This window comes from Lipophrys pholis (genome assembly GCF_963383615.2).
Source record: "Lipophrys pholis genome assembly, chromosome: 15".
Lineage (NCBI taxonomy): Eukaryota > Metazoa > Chordata > Actinopteri > Blenniiformes > Blenniidae > Lipophrys > Lipophrys pholis.
The window spans coordinates 22,225,436-22,246,662 of record NC_137642.1 but is presented as its reverse complement, the minus strand read 5'-3'; the positions used below and the strand labels follow the sequence as shown (position 1 = coordinate 22,246,662).

At 41.4% G+C, this 21,227-nt stretch overlaps 3 protein-coding genes across 4 annotated transcripts; 1 reads left to right on the top strand and 2 right to left on the bottom strand.

Annotated features, from left to right (window-relative positions):
• The first annotated feature begins 485 nt into the window (after positions 1-485).
• tial1 (TIA1 cytotoxic granule-associated RNA binding protein-like 1) lies at positions 486-8,257 on the top strand. 2 transcript variants are annotated; one of them, XM_080481109.1, is made up of 13 exons: positions 632-797; positions 1,190-1,286; positions 1,815-1,913; positions 2,034-2,088; positions 2,189-2,276; positions 3,105-3,174; positions 3,877-3,952; positions 4,227-4,335; positions 4,507-4,602; positions 4,734-4,818; positions 5,040-5,163; positions 5,318-5,529; positions 5,693-8,257. In XM_080481109.1, the coding sequence occupies exons 5-13, from the start codon at positions 2,240-2,242 to the stop codon at positions 5,814-5,816; spliced, it is 933 nt and encodes a 310-aa protein (XP_080337235.1). In that variant the 5' UTR covers positions 632-797; positions 1,190-1,286; positions 1,815-1,913; positions 2,034-2,088; positions 2,189-2,239; the 3' UTR covers positions 5,817-8,257. The 2 variants fall into 2 exon arrangements, with proteins under 2 accessions (XP_080337234.1, XP_080337235.1); XM_080481108.1 differs by lacking the exon at positions 3,105-3,174 and having other exon boundaries at positions 486-797.
• On the bottom strand, positions 8,210-15,745 carry pkd2l1 (polycystic kidney disease 2-like 1; the record flags this gene model as incomplete). The annotated part of the gene is made up of 15 exons (XM_080481107.1): positions 8,210-9,495; positions 11,450-11,591; positions 11,702-11,835; positions 12,012-12,129; positions 12,210-12,331; positions 12,430-12,528; positions 12,612-12,732; positions 12,825-13,006; positions 13,116-13,286; positions 13,377-13,605; positions 13,692-13,916; positions 14,021-14,274; positions 14,373-14,500; positions 15,128-15,241; positions 15,466-15,745. 15 exons carry the CDS (start codon positions 15,743-15,745, stop codon positions 9,352-9,354), a joined length of 2,463 nt encoding a protein of 820 aa, XP_080337233.1. The 3' UTR covers positions 8,210-9,351.
• A 3,086-nt stretch (positions 15,746-18,831) lies between these two features.
• On the bottom strand, positions 18,832-19,260 carry atoh7 (atonal bHLH transcription factor 7; the record flags this gene model as incomplete). Its single annotated transcript, XM_080482275.1, has 1 exon — positions 18,832-19,260. The coding sequence occupies one exon, from the start codon at positions 19,258-19,260 to the stop codon at positions 18,832-18,834; it is 429 nt and encodes a 142-aa protein (XP_080338401.1).
• Positions 19,261-21,227: the final 1,967 nt, after the last annotated feature.

The following is a 21,227-nucleotide window of genomic DNA, read 5'->3' as shown; positions in this document are numbered from 1 at the left end:
GCCTAAACATTGTGGGTCTATACACATATACAGTGTTAAAATGTCTAAAAACAAATTGTTTCAATGTTTTTTCAAAGCAGAAAAACAGACAACTGCTTTTAGACATTTTAGAAAGAAAAAAAAAAGTTTAACAAGGTTTTTTTTATGTCCTAAGAAGAATTAAAAAAGAAAACTTGATCAAGGATTTCATATTTCAAGTAATTTCTCATTTGATTTTCGGTACTTTGCTTTGTAGAGCAACACAAATATAAGTAAACAATAAGTTGTCTTTTACAGGAAGCTGTAAAGTTGTTTAACACAACAATAATAGCCGAGCTCAGATTCCAGAAAGGTCCCCGTGGTTCGAGTACAGACTCGAACCAACAAACAGCGGTGGGTAAAACAAGCGCTCCTTGCCAGTCCTCTCCAGTCTCATTTACTCGCCAGTCTGATTTGATTAGAAAAACGTTAAATTCGCTACCGGTTCTCTTTTGTGTTCAACTAACTGTGTTGGATAGGAAATCAAACTTTTTTTGGGGAGAAAGTTCAAAACACGTGTGAACACTTGGACTCTGTTACCTCACCCTGACCTCCGCGGCACGCGGCGACGCGCATCTCACGCAGGCACGCGCCCCGGTCTCAGCGTGACGTAGCCGCTGGCGCCCGGTGAGTTAGCTTGAAAGCTAGTTAGCTACTTGTTTTTGCAACCTGCTCACTTCGTCCGCTAACGTCAGAAAACTCCTTCAAACCTTCGGTTTTTTTTTGACCCGGTGACTGTCGGCAGCGGTCATGGACGACGAAATGCACCCGAGAACCCTGTAAGTTTCCAGTTTATTGTCCCAGCGGCGGATTTATTTGTCGATAGCGTCGCGGATGTCACGAGCCGGTTGCTAACTTAGCTAATCGTTAGATTCACAAACTCGTCTAAAGCCGACAAACCTCACGACCATTTGACTGTAGTGTTTTGCCTACGTGTACATTAAATACAGAAACTCAATTTCTACTCTATGTGCACGATTTGTTTTCGTCTACACTAACAACTGTTTGACGTTAGCAGTTAGCAGTGGGCCAGACGAGCTAATGTTAACGCGTTAACGTAACGCGAATTAGCGGGTTTGTTCAATAAAAGCTTGCCGGGACAGGCTGGTTCGAGCTCAGGTTTGTGCGATTGTCTCTTCCCCATAAACTGAACTAGCTCTCTTCTTTCTAGGTATGTGGGGAACCTCTCCAGAGATGTTACAGAAATCTTGATTCTTCAACTCTTCGCCCAGATAGGTCCATGTAAAAGTTGTAAAATGATCACGGAGGTAAGCAGCTGGCTGGGCTACTATTCTGTTCGCCTGTCATTCACATCCGGACAAGATGAGATTTTGGCTAAAATGTGTATTAAATATAAGATCAGAATCGTTGCGCGAAGACAATCACATTACATGTTAATAACATTGTGACATACAAAGAGAGGTCAAACACAAACTGGGAACACCATTGTCCATGCATTTTGCTCATTACTCCAATTTAAATGTATTTGCACACGTATCAGAAGTGATCTAAACAGCTGGTAAACATCATGACAAAAGCTCAACACTTAATCAGATGATCACATTAAAATTCCTGAATTTGCAGAAGATGACTCTTTAGCAAATGGATTGTTTTGTTGACGTGAGCTTTTGTCGATGCATTGAAATCGTAGTACACAGCTGTAAAACCTCTGAGAGTAGAAGTCAGGGATTAAAAAATTTTTTTGCCAACCTCAAGGACACACAACAATGTTTGGATTTGCACATACATTACAGTTGAACCGATTGTAACTTTTGTTTTTGACTTGTTTGTTGCAGCACACAAGCAATGACCCCTATTGCTTTGTGGAGTTTTTTGAACACAGAGATGCGGCTGCGGCCCTTGCAGCCATGAATGGGAGGAAGATTTTAGGAAAGGTAAGATATTAGTTGTGGTCAAAAATGAAAAGTAAGCTTCATTACCATAAATGCTGTGAAAAGAAATTCAGTTTCTCTGATTGTGTTTTTAATATTCTCTTGTCACTCCTATGTTTGCAGGAGGTTAAAGTAAACTGGGCCACCACACCGAGTAGCCAGAAGAAAGACACATCCAGTATGTTGACAGGTTCACTCCCTGATTTTCCTGAAATTCAAGTTTTTCTTAAGTTTATTAAATGTGTTTTTGTGTGTGTTCCGTTATCTTTTATTTTTAGATCACTTCCATGTTTTTGTGGGTGATTTGAATCCGGAGATTTCCACTGAGGATGTCAAAGCTGCATTTGCACCTTTTGGGAAAATCTCGTAAGTTCTCCTCTCAGAGTTGTGTTTTTCTTTTCTTGTGCAATACAATATAATACATTATTTGATTTCCTCTATATAACCATGTATATTTTCCTGAAGTCGGGAGGTTTATAACGGTGTAGTTGTATGTTCTGACACAAGTGACTGTGTTTACATGCATACATCCAGGGTATAAAGTCTGCTGTAACAAGAAATGCCTGTTTTATGAAAAAGAATAATTTGACGAACGCAGATCTACTAGAGGCCACATCCTGAAGGCAAACAAGCTCATGCTCTGTAAAGGGAAACAAACTAAAACATCGTCTGTGCAGATGGATTGACATTTTTAATAGGGAAGGCCTTAAAACTTTAATATGATAAGTTAAATTTCCTTCAGAGCATGCTATTTTCTAAATGTGTACCAATATTGACGGCTTAGGAGACAAATGTTTATTCATGTTTAGAGTAGGCGATGCGTATTTCTGTCTTCTTTTTTTTTTGTCAATTTCACAATTTAAAATACCCTACATCCATGCATGCAAACATGGTTGCTGACGTAGCAACATTAAATAGATTAGAAAGTACCTTTAAAATGAAATGTACTGTGAAAATATTGAAACCGCTTCCTTTTAGGGCCATATTTCCTAACATAATTGCAATGAGTCTGTTTCTTTGTTGCTGTGACTGTAGTGTGAGCTTTTAGTCTTTGTCCTTGCTTTTTGTATGCATGTTTAGGGTGTGGTAAGTAAACTGTACAGTGTGCCGGCAGAATGTTAGCTGTGTGTATGAACCTGAACAGCTTCTAGTTGTGGGTTTCAGTGAAGTAATAGCACTTTGGTTATTTTACAGAAATGCTCATAGGATTGGACAGGAGCTTGAAGGCTAACAGCAAGGAACTGTGCACTCTGGAGACTCAGATGTAGTTTTTTTTCTCTATTTATTCCATTCTTTCCATATGTCTTTATCTGTAGATACCATGTATTAACATGATCTAGCTTAGATTAACAAATTCCAATGTATTCCTCTAAATTTTGTGTTTTCAATTGTCTCATTTTGATTTACATAGTGTTGTTTGCAGTACATTGATCCTCTTCCAAAATTTCTGAAAATGTCAATTTCTCAAAATTTGCAGCTCCACAAACTCCATACTCCATATTGGTGGTAGAGCATTGACCAGGAAAAATAAAGAAATCTGTTAACAGGCCATGTATGCCGTTTAATTCCTTTTTTCTCTTTTGATATTTTCTATATCTTTCTATAAGTAGAGCGAGCACCAACTGCAGATTTTTTAAGTTTGCATGGTAATTCATATCCGTTGCTTTGAATCAATAATCTTGAGAGATTGTGCCAAAAGTGGTGCTCTAGTGGTAAAGATCCTTCATTAGAAAAATTATTATAGGCTGCATGTAATTGTACTTGTTTTGTTTTTTTCGTTTTTTATTAAGTGTTACATAGAAGTTTTAACACGAGCCAGTGCTCAGCACAAGGTCATGATAGCTAATATACTTTTCATGTTGGACAGAGTAGAGGATTCACAGTTCAGTGTGTTTTGCGTGGTTCCTTTTAGTTGGACGATCTCCACAGGAAGGTGTGCTGAACTTGTTCTCTGGTTTCCCTCCAGGGATGCCCGTGTTGTGAAGGACATGACGACAGGCAAATCAAAGGGGTATGGATTTGTGTCCTTCTACAACAAACTGGTAAGGCTCCAGTGCAAGAACACAGACTGAAGGTTATTTCTTTTTTCTGTTTATTATCCTACTTTATCGCAGTTAAAAATGAATCACCTCTAGTTAAAAGCCACCGTTACAACAAAATCAGTCAACATTACATAGTTTCTTGTCTGTTGTCACCAGTTACTTTAGAAATAGGGAAGTGTATTTTCAGAAACCCTGCAGGACCTCTTCAGGGAAAAGAAAAAAAGCATCTTGTGTATCACATTCAGACAAGCAACGGGATGGTTTGTGTTTGCAGGATGCTGAGAACGCTATCGTGAACATGTCGGGGCAGTGGCTCGGCGGTCGCCAAATCAGGACCAACTGGGCAACGCGTAAACCCCCCGCTCCTAAAACTACCCCGGACAGTAAGTATTGAATGAAAACTCTCAGAATGTGCCCGTCGCTGCTCTTGTTGTGATTCAACAAGACGTTTTCACTGTTGCAGCCTCGATGGCGTATTCAAACAGATAAATTGCAGCATTGTCATGAATATACCTGCACAGATGTAGTGTTTGATGTTGTTGTTTTCATGTCAGACGGTTCGAAGCAGCTGAGGTTTGATGACGTTGTGACTCAGTCCAGTCAGCAGAACTGCACCGTGTACTGTGGAGGGATTCAGTCAGGACTATCAGGCAAGTGCCACGTTTTCCACATGCCATTGTTGTACCCAGTCGTCACACTGCAATAGCAGGATCATTAGTTACCTTCTTCAAATAGCCTGCGAGCCAAGCACATTAACTGTTTTTCTCTTTGCTTCCCTCAGAACATCTGATGCGACAGACTTTCTCTCCATTTGGTCAAATAATGGAAGTCAGGGTTTTCCCAGAGAAAGGATATTCTTTCATCAGGTACTAGTCTGCAGAGATCCTGACACATTTGGCCTCTAGATGTCAATGCAGTCACATTGCATGACTCAGTTACAGGACAGCCTCACTCAGTGTCTGAGGATGTTTCTCTTCACTACATTATCTTCAAACAATATATACAGACTTGAAATAATGACAATTCACAAATTTATTTTATTAATGTCTGAAGTTTTTACTTTGAATTTTCTGTTTTCTCTTCCAAGGTTTTCCTCCCATGACAGTGCTGCACATGCCATTGTTTCAGTCAACGGCACCGCCATCGAAGGACACATAGTCAAGTGCTACTGGGGCAAAGAATCTCCCGACATGACGAAAAATCCACAGCAGGTAGAAAGAGAGCGATACTCCTGGGATTAAAGGAAACTCACACTGAGTTGTAATTTTGAGTGTGCTCCTACAAATCCCACATGTATTGATTTTAAACAGAAAAAGATTTGCAGTTCCGACATGAATGGGCGTTTTGCTCTGCGTTGTCTCCCAGGTGGAGTACAGTCAGTGGGGGCAGCAGTGGAATCAGGTCTATGGGAACCCGCAGCAGCAGCAGCAGCAGCAGCAGCAGCAGCAACAACAACAACAACAACAGCAGCAACAGCAGCAGCAGCAGCAGTATGGCCAGTATGTGACCAACGGATGGCAAGTTCCCTCCTACAACATGTACAGCCAGACCTGGAACCAGCAAGGATTTGGAGTGGAGTACGTTTTGTATTCACTGATGAAATATTACAAGCCAGTAGTGTTGCGCTGATCATTGGAAGCTTCAGCAGTTTTTCCTCCAGCGCGGAGCCACTGATGTATTTGACATCACTGCCAGTCCTTTCAATCAGATTCTCGCTAACCGGGTCTCTCTTGTTTGCAGGCAGTCCCAGTCACCAGCCTGGGTGGGAAACTTTGGATCTCCATCCGCCCAAGCTGCAGCCCCGCCTGGCACCGTCATGTCCAACTTGGCCAATTTCAGCATGGCCGGCTACCAGACGCAGTGAGCCGTCCCTCATGTGTAGTGTTATAACCAGGCGGACGCAGCACGCTCTGTCTGAACAGCTGCCGTGAAACAAGAAGGGCAGGGGACGTATTCACAAAGCCTTTGTACCTAATAGTTGCTCCAAAACAACTGGTGTAACTATTAAGTTTAAAATGACTGCCCTCATTAGCCTGAGACATTTTTAAAGTTATTTTGTGGGGGAAAAGTGCTCTTGGGCTTCTGAAGAAAAGCCAACTCAAAAGTTTTTCGTAGTAGATCGACCTTTTGAATGTTTGCCCGCATGAAACGTTTCCCAGGTTTAGTTCTCATTCTTACTGGAAAGCCTCTCACGGTTCCAGATTATTTTATGCATTGATTTGACAGCAGTACAGGATATTGAAATAACAGATTAAAAGAGATTGGGAGGAAGAACAAAATGAGGGCCGTCCTGCACCACAGCACATAATACCAATAACCCGACCAGAGGGCCAAACCATCAAAAAGTCGATCTACTTCTTTAAAGCTAATCGTCACTCTTTTTAGATTCAAAACCTGAGAAAACACACTGAATGAAAGGAACGTCCACATGACTGTGTACAGCGTCTCTCATGTGGGCGGAAAAGCCATCTTGTTCTTCCAGCAGCTCACTGGAACACGACGGGGATTCAACTCACTGAAAACCTCAATCAAGATTAATAAGAAATTATAAAAAAAAAAAAAACTAACTATAGCAATATCTGCTCTTGTTTGCCAATGAGTTTTTAAATCCTTTGATGTTCCTTTGCTGGTCATACTTGGGCATTTTCTGTCAATTTTATACAACGAAAGACGACCCTCCACAGGAGGCGTCGACTCAATTAGACTTTGTAATAAGTGGGTTTCTAAAGCAGCAGACGGTGAGGACAGTGTCGTGCAGATCAGGTGAGTTTTAGTCGTCACCATGACTTTGTTCTACAAACTGCACTGAGCCAAAACTGACGCTCCTAACCGGTCCAGACGTCACCTCCTGCACCATCCACACATTTTGATTTTATATCAAAATAAAAGATTTTTTTTTGTGAATAGAGGCCCGGGGGGGAGAGTTGATCCTTCCAGTGTACGTGAAGAAACTATTTGTATCAACAAGCTGTGGCTTTGAGGAAAGTTTAGGTGGGACGACGTATCTCTTGTGCACAAAGACAATTTCACCTACACAACTCTAAAAGCAAAAAAAAAAAAAAATTTGATTTTTCATATTTTGTATTGGAGTAATAAGCTTGTTTGTTTTGTTTTTTGTTTTCAGAGTTTGAGAGATTTTAGTTTACCCCTTAACTAGCCGAGACAAACTCATTTCTAAGCTCGTGTCTGAATGGAAGCGCTGCTGCACATGCTCACTGTCCAGACAATATTGTCAAACGCTCAAGTCCCACATTCTGCTGCTGATTCTGGGGCTGGTTTCCTCGAGGAATACTGCATCTTGAATCATTTCTTCTTCCTCGGCAACCTCAGCTGATGTAGATCGATGAGTTTTTGTGTGATTAACCAGCCGCCGATCATCCTGAGTCACATTCAAAATGACGTGCGTTCGCCACCCGCCTCCGTCGAGATGGACGGATGGATGTTTTAGGTTTACTCTAGTTTTGAATAGGTTTTATAACGTGTGACTTGGTAAAGCAGCAGACACTCGCGCTGCTTGTGCATGGAGATATTTGTATTTCAGGAATATTTTCAGTTCGTCCCAGGAAAAATGATCGGACATGTATTTCTAAAATCGGACTCCAGTCATGACAGAAGGATTCCGTACATGTCCTGCCATTTGAGTTTTTAATTTGTGTGTGTATGTGCCATTGCGTACAGCGTATTACACTCCTGGAAAGCCCCCCCCCCCCCCCTCCGTTCTGCTGTTAGTTTCCTTTCTTTGAGCTGTGCGGGGTGCGACGTGCAAAGAAACAGGGTCGTGTGTGTCGAGTGTAAATATTAAACCTTGATCAAAAAACCTTCATGATACGTAAAACAACTGTACATATACTGTAGGTAGGATGTTATGAGATGAAATACCATTATTAAACTTCAGCAATATAATTTATAAACAAGCCTTAATCAAATAATTTGTTGTTGGATTGAAATGTGTAATTTTGAAAGGCTTCAGTACAAAACCTCTTTTTTTTTTTTTTGACATCAGATTCTTCCCATTTTAAGTTGATGTGCCATCTTCAGGATGTAGCAGGAAGCAGGTGTATCGGCTTGAACTGCACGCTTAAGACTTGTAATATATTTGTTGCTTAAAAATATTGAATGTAACGACGATTTGCTTTCATGACAAGTGAGTTCACCTGAAGTGATGTCTAATATTAAAAAATGAATTACATTTTCCATTTAACCGGGGAAAGAAAAACACGCGGAAAGTCACTTCAAATAAAGAAACGTTTCAAACTTGTTGTTCTGTACTTTTATTAGATGCTAATAAAATGTGCTTTACACATAGAATCTGACAGCAAAGCCTACATTTAATGTGACGCTGTTTTCAGTACATCAGAGAAGCAGCATGTGACATTTAATATTAAACTGAGGCTGACATGTTATTCAGCAAAAACTATTGCTGGTGTGAATCATCCATGTTGAGAACAAATAAGATTTAAAGTGTCAAAATACTAATAGCACTCAATGAGGATCTCTATACTTAAAGATTATTCTTTTCTACTGTGACACTTGATTATTAGGAGCATCGTTCACTATACATTTAAGGAATCTGGGTGGAAATCAAGAATCCAAACACGGCTTTGTATTTGAGACTGAAAAAGTAAAAGGGAGAAGTATTACACTGGGTCTCAGATTTAAAAAAACAAAACTTTGTCATCTTCAGCCTGCGGATTCGCTGTGTGCGCTGACACATCTTCAAAATAAAGCAATGAGCGTCTCGTCTAGATTCTAGAAAGTCATTCTGGCTATTTCTATCGACGTGCAAATGAAAACAGGCGGCAGCGCGTTGGGGGAACCCCCCTGATCTGTGGCACCCCCAAGCGGTCCAGGCTCGACCACAACACCGAAGAAAACACGTGACCTGTGAATATTTTCATCTGCGATGAAAAGAATACATAAGATTAGATATATTTCTTAACACGTGAGTCAACCCTCGAAACAAAACACACTCCTGGTATTAATACGTCACTAGTTTCGGGAGCTCAGGTGTGACAAATATTTAATTTTCACTTGTACAAACTATTAAAGATTGCTTTTAAAGCTGCAGTAAGAGCACTTGAACATCAATGAGCAACAAAGCAAAGCAAGCAGATGTTAGGTGCCTCATGCATTGCTCATACGCCTGCAATATTTGAACTAATCCACCGTTTAGAGATACTGCACAGCACTAATAATAATGCATAGATTTACATTTGGTTTCCTCTACAACACTGGACGTCTCTCTATTTGTGCTGCAGCCTAATAAAGCAAAAAAGCCCCCCAGAAACATTCACCCGGTATTTACATGTCCCTGTTTAATGTCGTACTGTCAGCAGCTTATCTCAGTTTTCAACCTGAAAGACTGGCAAGTGTGTGTTTGTGTTTGTGGCGGAGGAGGATCACATGTTGGCGTCTCGCGCGGTGCCCGCAGCGGGACGCAGTGCGTCATGACGCACGGCGGGCCTCCAGGACGGAACCTCGGGCTTCGTCTCTCTGTCCAGCGCACGGACCAGGAAGCGGCTGTCAGGGGCGGGTCCGTCTCTCTGAACACAGGTAATTTAAAACAATCCACAAATCTGTGTTTGTAAACACAAGTACAACATATTTGGCGCTTAATTGACTCCAAATCAGCGGTGACCAGGGTGACTATATGAAGCTTCACTGTACTTTTGGAAGTAACTTTGTGGTAACAATTACTATTTAAAAAAAATTTATTTACTCTATTTTTGTCATACCTGAATACAGCTGTGAAGCGGCTTGGAAGGTAACGTTGGTGTTTGTCAATACAGCAATAACGCGCAGATTCGTTAGAACATAAAATGCAATTAAAAATGATATAAAGCCAAAATAGGACATCACATGAAATATATTTTTTTTTAAAGCACAGTATTAAAGGTAGGTACCAAGGGCCTGCCTCACGGCCCTTTGGTTTATAGTCTAGTCCTGGAGAGAGGCTCAAGATGGGCATTGGCATTTCTGGAGAAGATCAGCCCGTTACTCACCAGCCACCCCTCTTAAAAAATAATAATAGCAATCCTCTAAATCAATGCCCCACTCCCCACACCACCCACCACCACCACGACCACAACCTGTACAATTACAAAAGAAATTCACAAACACACTATGATATACAGTTTATTCGCAATATTTGTAACGATGAGTTAATTTTCTAAACACTTTGGGTTTACACACAGTCTAAGGCTGTTTGGTTGACTTGAGCCGCTTCAGCTTGGACAGTTTCAAACTTAAATTTTTTAACCACAAAAGATGGATTCAGCTCTAATTTTGTCCATTTCATCAATCTTCGCCATCTTCTATGTAACTCTCTTGCAACACTCTTTTTCTTATTGACCGATTCATTCTTCTCTCTTCAGCCGTTTTTTTCTCCTGCAGCTAACCTTTATGTACATTACTGACACTTTTATATATAATTTTTACTATAATAAATGCCATTGTTTTTATGTAAATGCTTAGAATTAGTAGTTTTGTGACATAAGTGAATTAAGTGTTGACTCAACTATTTTTAAAACATAAAATAATTGTTATATGACTTAACTGGGTCAGTTTGAAACAGTTTAGGACCCATGTGTGCCATGTTAGCTTTCTTGAGTACAGCGTTGTAAATGTTTCACTGTTATATCACTGTGATCATTCACTCTGTTCTCAATCAGACATTATCTGCTTTCATATGACACCGTGTTTGTGTGGGCTGTTTAAAGAGGTGACGTTTACACAAACACCAAAATGTCATGCTCATACATTTGCTTTGGATCTGAATTATGTTTACTTTGCAAATGTTTTGTTTTTTTAAGCAGCTTTTAGCCGAGTGCCATTTTGGGGCTTCCGAATGTCCATATTTATTATTCATACTGCACATCTCTGTTCTCTGTTCTCTCGGAGCTCTCTGGCCTTACCACAGAATGTGCTGACGACCAGTTGTCAAAATCTTTGTCCGCTTCTTTTTTTTTTTTTTTGCTTTCTATTCATTGTTAATTGTGTTTGCCTTCATGAGAGGAAGACGACCCGTCCTCAGACAGCCCAGTGTCAATTATGAATAATGAGCCAATAGAACCACAAGCAAAATCATGTACAGCCAAATGGTGAGACCTTTTCTTGGTCTATAACATTGCTCTGCAGCCTTTATGACCAAAAGAGCCATTTTAACAATTTTCCACGAAAGAAAATTTGTCTGAACCGCAAAATATGTAGTTTCTCTGAAATGAAGAAAAAAACATCTTAAAATTTTTTTTACAAAAACGCTCAATGCTCACTACAGTCACACACTTTAGTGCACATTGAAACAGGACGGGGAGTTTAAATAGCGCAGAAGTTGCTTTCTTGAGTAATCCAAGACTTCCTTAAAAGGTCACAACTAACTGTAATCAATATTTAATTATCGCTAACTTCCACAGCACTGACAGCTTTATTAATGTGGTCGGATCTCATATTATTTTCAAAGACGAACCCCAGTGGGTATAAAATGATTTCCGTACTCACAGCATTAGTGGTCTCGGGTTGTTTCCCTGCTGTACCATTCCTCTTGGTCTTCTCCTGGAGTCCCAGCTTCTCCATGATCAACTCCATCCTGGATGAGATGCCTTCCACGGAGCTTTCCAGGTGGAGAACCTGTCTGGCCAGTCTGTCGCGTGACAAAAAGCTTTTTCATGTTATTTCGACTCTCATAACTGAATTTATTGCTATTTTGCTGTAAACACGTGACCATTTTTCATATTCAGAGGATTTTCTCACTTTAGAAACTGTTCTCGATCCACGAAGATTTGACCGGGTTGACTCCTTTGCTCACTGGATGTGACAGAAGGTTTCTCGAGTAATTCTTTTCCATAATTCATCCCGAGGTTGTTGAGTTCAGCACTCAGAGCATCCTGACAAAATACCAAAACTGGATTGAAAGTAGTGCTTTGTCACTTGTCCTTGATTTGGACGAATGGTTTTTATTGTCTGGTCACGATAAAGAAAAGAAATAAGCTGAAAAATATCAGGAAAACAAGTCCCGTAATGATTATATTTAGCCTGAATGAAGCAAAAATCCTCAACAAACCCTCTTTTCTTCCAACTCGATTTTCATTCTCTCTTGTTCTTCTTCGTCAAGTATTTGGTTCCCGTCCCGGTCAAACTTTGAGAAGGCTGCAGAAATCTCATGGTCAGCATGTCCCAACCTGCAACATCATCAGGGTTATATCCAGCTCAGATATCATCATGGGCTCCCTCTAATTTATTTTAATTTTTTTTAACTTACTCTTTAAGAGTTTCTCTGAAGTCTTTGAATTCAATTTCTCCAGATCCAGAACGGAGAGCCTTCTGAACATCGGAAATTTTCTCTTTTTTGAGTTTCAGCTTCATAAATGTCTTCGTGTAGCTCTGAATTACCACACATGCAAAACACAACACAATTTGGTTTGTACTTACTGCCACAAATGCTCTCGCCATTAGTTTATTTCATTTCAACCTGATTATACCTGTTTGATGATGTCAGTAATTTGCAGATCATCTTTTTGGGACGACAGCTCCTCTTTAACCTCTGAATATGTGTCATTAATGATGGCAAGAAACATATTCTGAGGGAGGGGGAAATGTGTGACAAGATTATATGAATGCTCAGATTAAGCCTTTGAATACCAAACACATCAGAAAGACTTACCAGCAGAACAAAGAAAACAAAGAACACATAAGTGAGAAAGTAGAGTGGCCCGAGAACTCTGTTAGCACGGTCGATGGCATCGTAATCGAAGTCTCCGAGAATAATTCTGAACTGTGTGAAGCTGCAGGAAGGACAAAAAAAAAAAAAAGATCAAAAGAATAACTCTGAGTCTACAAGTGTGAAACATTTGCTGTTGTCTTTAAGTCCACTCACATGCACTTCACAAAGGTACTGAATGCTTCCACCTCGGTTCCAAAGAGCAAATATCCAAGTTGAGCGTAAGCGAAGAACACAATGAAGAACATGATGGCGAATCCCAAGATGTCTTTAGCACATCGACCCAGCGTGGAGGACAGCTGAGTCATCGTCTTATTAAAACTGATGTACTTGAAAATCTACAAAGAAAAAGAAGATGTAAGCAAACATTTTCAGTCCTCTCGTATGGATTAACGTGTTCGAGGGGGGGGGTTAAAAAGTGTTGAGAGGAAGATTTGTGTACATTACCTTAATCCATGCGAAGAACAGGTTCACAGCGTTCATGTTGTTGTACTGCGTTTGCCAGAAGGCCAGAAATTCAAAATCAGCATAGACGGCAGGTTGGTCTAAAAGTTTGCCAAGTAACTTGTCGACATTGATGGTTCGGAAAATATTGAAAACAATAGCCACAACTGCGAGCTAGAATAGAAAAACACTGTTATGAGTTTGAGGTTTCATTACCTGAGAACAGCACAGATTTAGTTTATGTGAGAATTTGATCTCCTTTACCATTATGACCACAATATCCAGAATGTTCCAGATGCTGTTGAAGTAAGAAAACTTGTGTATCCGCAGCTCAAGAATTTCCTCTACGATATAGTAGAGGATGAATATGCAGAAGACTATTTCACAGCCGAGGATGAAGTAATCCCAGATGGTGATGTAGCGAATCAATTTGACCGTTCTGATCTGATAGGACGGGATCGCTCCACCAGTCGCCGGAAATTCAACAAGCAACCTAAAGGTACGGGGAAAAGTTTGGTCAACCGGTGGAAAAACTAGCTGATGCGTGGTAAAGGTGACGTCGTCAAGGATCGTCTTTACCTGATTACACAGAACATGTTGATGTTGGCGTTGTAAGTGGAAAAGTCGATGAAGGCTGCCCGGGTTCCTCGATCCAGCCAGAGGTTTTCTACCAGTTCTGCCAGGACGGCGCTGGTCTCCTCCCTGGTCCGACCCAGGTCTTGATAGTATCCTGCCCCGCTGTAGGTGGTCAGCAGACCCCAGTGAGACGAACCCTTGATCTCTTTTTCTGTGTGATAGCTCCAACTGCAGAAAAGAAGAAGAGCACAAAACGATGTTATGAGAACTCAAAACCGATCCTCAACTGTCATGTAGATCAAGTGTGTCATCAACCAAAGCGGGTATATTACGCGGTTCCATTGATGAGACCGAAGCTGAGGTCGTCCTCTTTCTTCTCGTTGTAGACATCAAAACAACCCGTGATCTCGTCTTGGAAGTCGGTGTGGACCTTGCAGGAGTTGTTCTTGATCTTGATCTGCCTCATCCTGGGCACACCCAGCAGCATGTTCTCATAATAAATGAAGGACTGGTCACCGTTATCCAGGCTCTGGTTGTTATACCACTTTGTCCAATAGAGGCCATCCAGTAATGGTCCCTCAGCGTACTGTTGACACACAGACAAAACAGTTTTCCAATATTCATATTTGTGTGTGATTGGTAGAAATCTTTGCAGATTTTTTTTTTTTGTGTGCGAAAACTCACAGTCCAGAAGTCGGCCATGGTGCCGATGGACTGAAACTTAACCCCACTCTCGCTGGCTGTGTTCACAAACAGGTCTGTCATGGCCTTGGTGTAATAGTAGGTGCTTGAGCTGGTCATACCGTATGTCACTGCAAGACAAGCCAATCACAGCGTTCACGTCACTACTTCCTATCTGGCTTCGCCCAGATGCTCCATTCAGCTGGTCCAAGATAAGACAACCACAGAGGCAGACACGCGAGGCTGCATTGAAGACTGGTTGTTTGTCTGTGTTTATGTCTCTGAAGCAGTCGAATGGGTCCAGATTACAGGCGGTAATTTGTTTGAAGAGAGAACACGCTGTCCTGTCGCAAATAGCCTCATCAAACAATGTAAATCTCAGCCAGACAAAGAAACAAAGGACGGGGCTAAATGCTCTTATCGGGAAAAGGCAAGAGAACAGTATACATGTCCCTTTCAGTCCTAATGCCCCGTTGGACAATGGCTTTTAGGGATGGGAAGGGCATTTGTGGTAGGCATTGAAACAATAAGCAAACTTGATGATGAATCAACAGTCTGGAATGCTGGTTCAATGTCCAACACTTTGAAATCATCACATCCGCAAAACCTATTTGTGAATCTGAATTAACTAGATCTAAAAGCACCCATTAAAATGTGTAATTACAATGTGTAATTTTCCACTATTTATAATTTCTCTCATGGCTAAGTGCATTTATTTCCCAGGACAGTTGCTTGGTAGATGTGTGTAGAACACTTACGGAGGCAAATGTCCACCAGGAACACCAGGTAGATCAGCAGCTCCCGCAGAGTAGTTCGAACAAACTGCTCCCTGTTGTTAGACGTGTTTTCAGTCAAAGTTGTGCCCCACAGCCCTGCAGACCAAATCAAACATGGTCAGAATCATGGAGGAATAGAACTTTTTTGTTTTACGATTTATTCAGCTAAATACAGAATTAACTGATTAAAAAAAAAAAAAGACGCCACCAATTAAACCAATGACTAGTGAAGCTTCTGCACTTGGCTAGTTTTAATCCATGTTCATGAAACCTGTAGATTTGAGAGTCAATTGGAAAGATTTGGTAGGAAGTGTCCATACCTTTGATAAAAGAACAGCAGCCCCCTCGCTTCTTGATCAGACTTTTTTCGGCGGACGGTGGCTCCTGTGCGAACGGACCAGGAGTGTCCAGCTTGTACATGCTGTCCATGGAGCCGGCGAAGAGGGGTGGGGAGTTGTAGATGGTGCTGACAGCTCGCGGTATCGGTGGAGGGGAACCACAGAAGCCCTGGTTCACCCAGGCCCCGGTGCCCATGGCGTCCAACTCGCAGTCCACCTGCGCCGTCAAGTGGCTCTGGGCCCGATTGTTCAGGCACTTCATCTCGACCTGAACGGGTGTCTCTGCGAGGGCTGCGTGCGGGTGGTCAGGTCAAAGAGGGAAGCTTTTGAACACCTGCGTGGGAGACCATTATAAAGGCTGGATGACATAAGCTCTGCCGAGGGAGGAGCCGCTGCTCCACCGATGGAGCTTTTGTCATCCTCAGACTGAAACAGTTCAAACACACTGAAGTGATAGCTATTGTACATTCACTTATTGGGCTGACCTCACATCTGGCTCATTTATATGAGGCTGTGTGTTTGATAAAATTCAATAAAACCACCTGAAATATATATTTTTTTAAAAAGCACTCTTTTAATACCACCCACTTTCCTCTCCTGTGCACGATTCTCATTCTGCAAAATCAACAACATGTGCAAGACTCGTGCACAAAGAAGTGAGTGTCGACAAAGTGGAATATTGCGCTTGCTGGTGAGGTATTATTTGAAGTTGGGCAGAAAGTGAAAACTGAATGAGTGATTCACAGACAGAATATCTCCGGTTCAAGCCCTGGCATGGGGATCCTTTCTGTGTGGAGTTTGGACGTTCTCACTGAGGACATTCCTCTCAGGTACTTTTGATTTTTAGCTTCAGTCCAAAAACACACATTTCGGGCTTTTATTAGTGGCAGCTAAACTTACTGTAAGTGAATGTCATGGTCTGTCTTTTTGTGTTAGCCCTGTGATGGATTGGTGACTTGTTTGTTTATTTCACCTTTATTTTACCAGGTTTGTCAATTGAGAACCAGTTCTCATTTACTAGCTGGCCAAGATGCAGCGAGGAGGCACAAAGAAACACATCGAGACAAATATATACACACAATAAAACAGTGCCACACAATCTTTAAAGTGAGGAAGTAGTGTTTACAGTGATTATATTGAGAAATATATGAATAAAAGCTAAAGCCGAGCATCTATTTGTTTACAGTTTGGCAAAAATGATAAAAAGTGCTGAGGACAGCAGCTTAAGAATAATTGTTGGAATTTAATGAAACAAATATTTATTGTTTGCTGTTTATTTTATAATAATTATCATTATTTGATTATAATAATAAGTGGTCTTTAAAGTGTGGCCTCCCAGGGATTTTAGCAATAAATTGATGATGAAAAGAAATGACATGAGGATAAAACTGAATGATTCTATAGAAACACACATTAGGAACTGCTCCTATTATAAGAGTATCAGAAATTTTGATTTACAAGTCTAAATAATTCATTTAATTTGTTTTACCCCTCTCACTTACTTCCATGCTGTCACTATTGATTAACAACTCATCCAATAACATCCTCCCATTGAGGAAATCAATTAAATGGCATGTCAATTGTATTCCTCGTCACCAACTGTTCACCACTTGTGGCTGAATTAATGAGAAGTCTGTGGCTGCGGCGACACCGCCGCTCTGCGTTTCTCATTAACATTACATAGTTATGACTCTGCCGTCTATTTGTTTCTCACATGCAAACTGTCACAAGGAATTTGTTGCATATATGCAAACATTCAGTGTAGCATATGAATCATGAGGACCATCTGTATGAGTGTGTGGCACCTTGTCTCCTCCGCCAGCCCACAAAACTTCCTGCAACACACACACACACACACACACACACACACACACACACACACACACACACACACACACACACACACACACACACACACACACACACACACACACACACACACGTGTACTTAAATGCTCTGAACTGTTACGACCAAATTTTTTGCCGGCAATTTAAAGATTTTGATTTGAGTTTTCTCAGATTCTACATGAATTCTGAACACATTTCTTATTTATAAACAGACATTTGCTCAGTGTGAGAACTTCAGAAACGCATTGAATATATAGTGTAAATTAATCTAAATACTAGCACCCAGATTATTTGAGTTTGAAACGTCTACTTCAGTTTGAGAATGAAGGTAATGTACCGCCATACACTGTAGATGTTTCGTACTGAATGCAGATAGAGTTTGGGTCCAGCCATGGGCGTTCACGCTCCAGCGGCTCCGAACAGAGCGATTACACACAGCTATTAACACACAATGCAGTTGAATTTCTGCTCCCCTGCTGAAGCCGTGCTTGGCTCTGGCACACAGGCTTCCTTAATCTGCTGCGGCTTGTGCCACCTTTCAAACTTATTCAAATCTCCTGTAATCACTTTTCAGGAGGCATTCAAATCTGTAGCCGAGTGTCTTCAACAGCCGGCGATCGCATGGCACCGCCGTTTATCTCTGCTTATTCTGAAGAAGTGTATTTGGATATTGCTTCGAAACCAAACTGTTATTTCTGGAGAGACAATTTGATTAAAAATAATAATAAAATGCTAATTAGGTAATTTACTGTGATTGGTCTCGAATTGTGACGTAAAAGTGTCTTATCTCAGAGCGCAGAAACTCTGAACAAAAGGATGATTTATCCCCCGTGTGCAGTACAACATACACCTTCCCACTGAGAGCTCCACATACAGATAATACCGCGCTGTAAATTGGGTCCCGGTTAACCACACAAAGGAAAGTGACGAACATGAGGATTTTCCGTTTATGAGAAAAAGTTTGAGAGTAAATGTAGTTTCTTCCTGGGATGAACTGGCAAGACATTCAAACAAACAATGTGGATTTTTATACAAAATAACTTTTATTTTCTGATGGAAAACTATAATCAACCAAAATAGAGGTCTGCGACAAATAACATCAGCTTTCAGCTCTACAAAATAATTACATATTGACTTCAGCTATAGAACTAAAATCACAGAGATCATCTTCAAATCTGTATAACATTGCACATTTTAGGGCCCTATCAAAATAACTGATAGAAATCAGTGAGAACAATCTAACGGTCATTGTCATGACACTACAATCCTTGCATTGCTCTACTTTGAACAAAAAAATCTGCTCAACGCTGTCGGGCAAAAACAAATAAGAGACTTCAAACTAAAACAGAAGCATTTCCTCTGATTGTCATTCAAAGACTAGAAACACAAATGAAATAATGCAATACAAATGTATTTACTGTCTCCACAAGGGGAGTGAAATATTCACATTGTCGCTGACATCAAACAACATGACTGATAGTCTGCCAACACGGGGGCAGTTTATACGTGGACCTGCTGGCCTTCGAACTGATAGAAGGACGAGTGGACGAACTCCTGTCCGTCAGGAGAGTCGTACCTCACCAGGCAGGAGTAGTCTTCAGGTTGGACGCAGTCAAACTGCAGATCCAGCCACTGCCTGTGAGGAGCGGCGTGCCTCTTGGGGTCCGTCAGGATCCGGTTCAGGGCCATGATGTAGCTGAGGGCCATCTGCAGAGTTTCATACTTGGACAGTTTCTTGTCCTGGCCCCACTGCGGGACCACTTTGCGCAGTCGATCGAAGGCCGTGTTCAAACCCTGCATCCTCTTGCGCTCCCTGGCGTTAGCGGCGTTCCGTCGCCGCGTGGCCGTCTCGTACTTCTCCGGGCTCTTGGAGTCGGACTCCGAGGACTCGGATCCGGAGTCGGTGCAGCTTGGTCGACGGGACTTCATGGTTGATTCGGTCGACGGGTCAAAATGGGCGTTGTTGAATCGGAAAGACGTAGCGGCCAGTTGGGAGAAGTTCCCAGTTTCAGGTTCTGTGCGCCTCAGAGGTTTCTCAGCCTCGGTCGGCTCCAAACTCAGCGTCCTTCGTAAGTCCAGATAGTGGACGGCGGTCCGGAGAGTCCAAGGTGTCTGTGATCCCCGAGCCGGCCAGGGAGCAGCTTTTATAGGCCGGAGCAGATGAACAGGTGGCAGCAGGTGGAGTCCCTGCCTACCCCCACCCACAGACACACACCCCACCCTTCATTCAATATTGCTCATAGGGGAACACACACACACACACACACACACACACACACACACACACGCACACACAACCTTAATGAAATTCCAATTATCTTGGGCTGGGCTCTCTGGCCGTGGCTTCACTCAGAGCCATGTGTCACAAACACCAAAAGTTCACCATCTGGTGGCTCCGCTCTCCACAGCTGATGCTGCAAACAAACTTTTAAAGGCTGAGAAATTTTTTGGAAAAAAAAAAAGAAAGAACTAATAATGACATAGAGACTAAACCAATGATGAGATTATTAAATTTAACTGCACAATTAATGTTTATATTTTCCACCATAATAAATTATATTATGATATCAAACGTTCCCTGCTTCTATTATGTTTAAATAGTTGTACTTGTCATGAAGTAGACTGTATCACATATCAATCACATTTTATTTATCGATTAATTACACATGAAGTCTTTCCTGCAAAGACACTTGGCTTTATGAAGTTACACCAAGAAGTGCTCCTTTCACTTCTCATGTAATTGCCCTCCATATGACGATAACCATAATCTGAGATTAGCCTGAGGCAACGGCAGTTTAAGTGTGGTTTGTAACCTGAGGGATTTTTCGCAGCCCACCAGGGGATTATGTCTTTCAAACAATATGGACCAAGATGGTGTTGAGATTACTGCAGCGAACTCCGGTTTGGAGATTAGTTTGTGTGTAAAAAGTGAGCAACTCTTTTCTTCTCCTTTGAGGTTGTTTTTTTTTTTTTTTTTTCTGCTTTCTTAATGGGACTCGTCATTGTTTCTTGCGTACTTGGGACCATGTGAAATTAATAATTGATCTGCTAAGTCGTCCGAGAAAATGGGACAGACAGAATAATTTGTCTGTCTGTCCTTCCCATCTGCCGACATTGTATTCTTGAATTCAGTGGGCTCCCGTGGAACATTCACTCAAACACAATGCCGACCAAAAGACACACAAATATGATGTGAATTCTAAAAAAGCAGCAGGTCTTTGATTACATCAATGTTTTTCTGCTTCGTACCCATTTCGGTGGGAGGTTTTTATAGAACATTAATCAACATAAGACATTTCTTTAACACAATAACCAACATAAATACTTATAATCCTGTCACATAGAAACTAGATTATCAGTAAAACTGTTTGTGTCAATAGAAAATCAGTGATGAGATATTTTTCCATAGATTTAGATGGGAAATCCTACATGCTCCCTAAATACTTAATAGAATACGTATTTTTATTAAGAGCTGATACCTGTAGCCTGGAAATATGCTAAATCCTGGACTAATATTACTACCTTTATTTATTTTGCTTTCTTTTCTGGCGACATCCTTTGTCAGAAAGCACACGCAGCTCTCGTCATCTTGTATTGACCAGCTCGAAGCGTGGGTGCAGTGGCAGGTTATGAATGATTAATCATTGTCGGAGGCCTAGAATAATGCCCGCCTCTGGTACTGGGTCATGCACACAAGCTGATGCTGTCTGGTCACTTTGGGAAGGACTGGTTAGCTGTGCATTTAGGCATATAATCCCATCTCCCAGTTGGTTCATTGATTACAGATTGATGTAATTTGCCAGCTGCTGCTTGTCTTGTCTTAAGGGCCTCGTCTCAGACGTGACCCTGCCCTTACGTGCCTTGCACCCTCTTCTTTTTTTTTGTGCGCAGCCCCT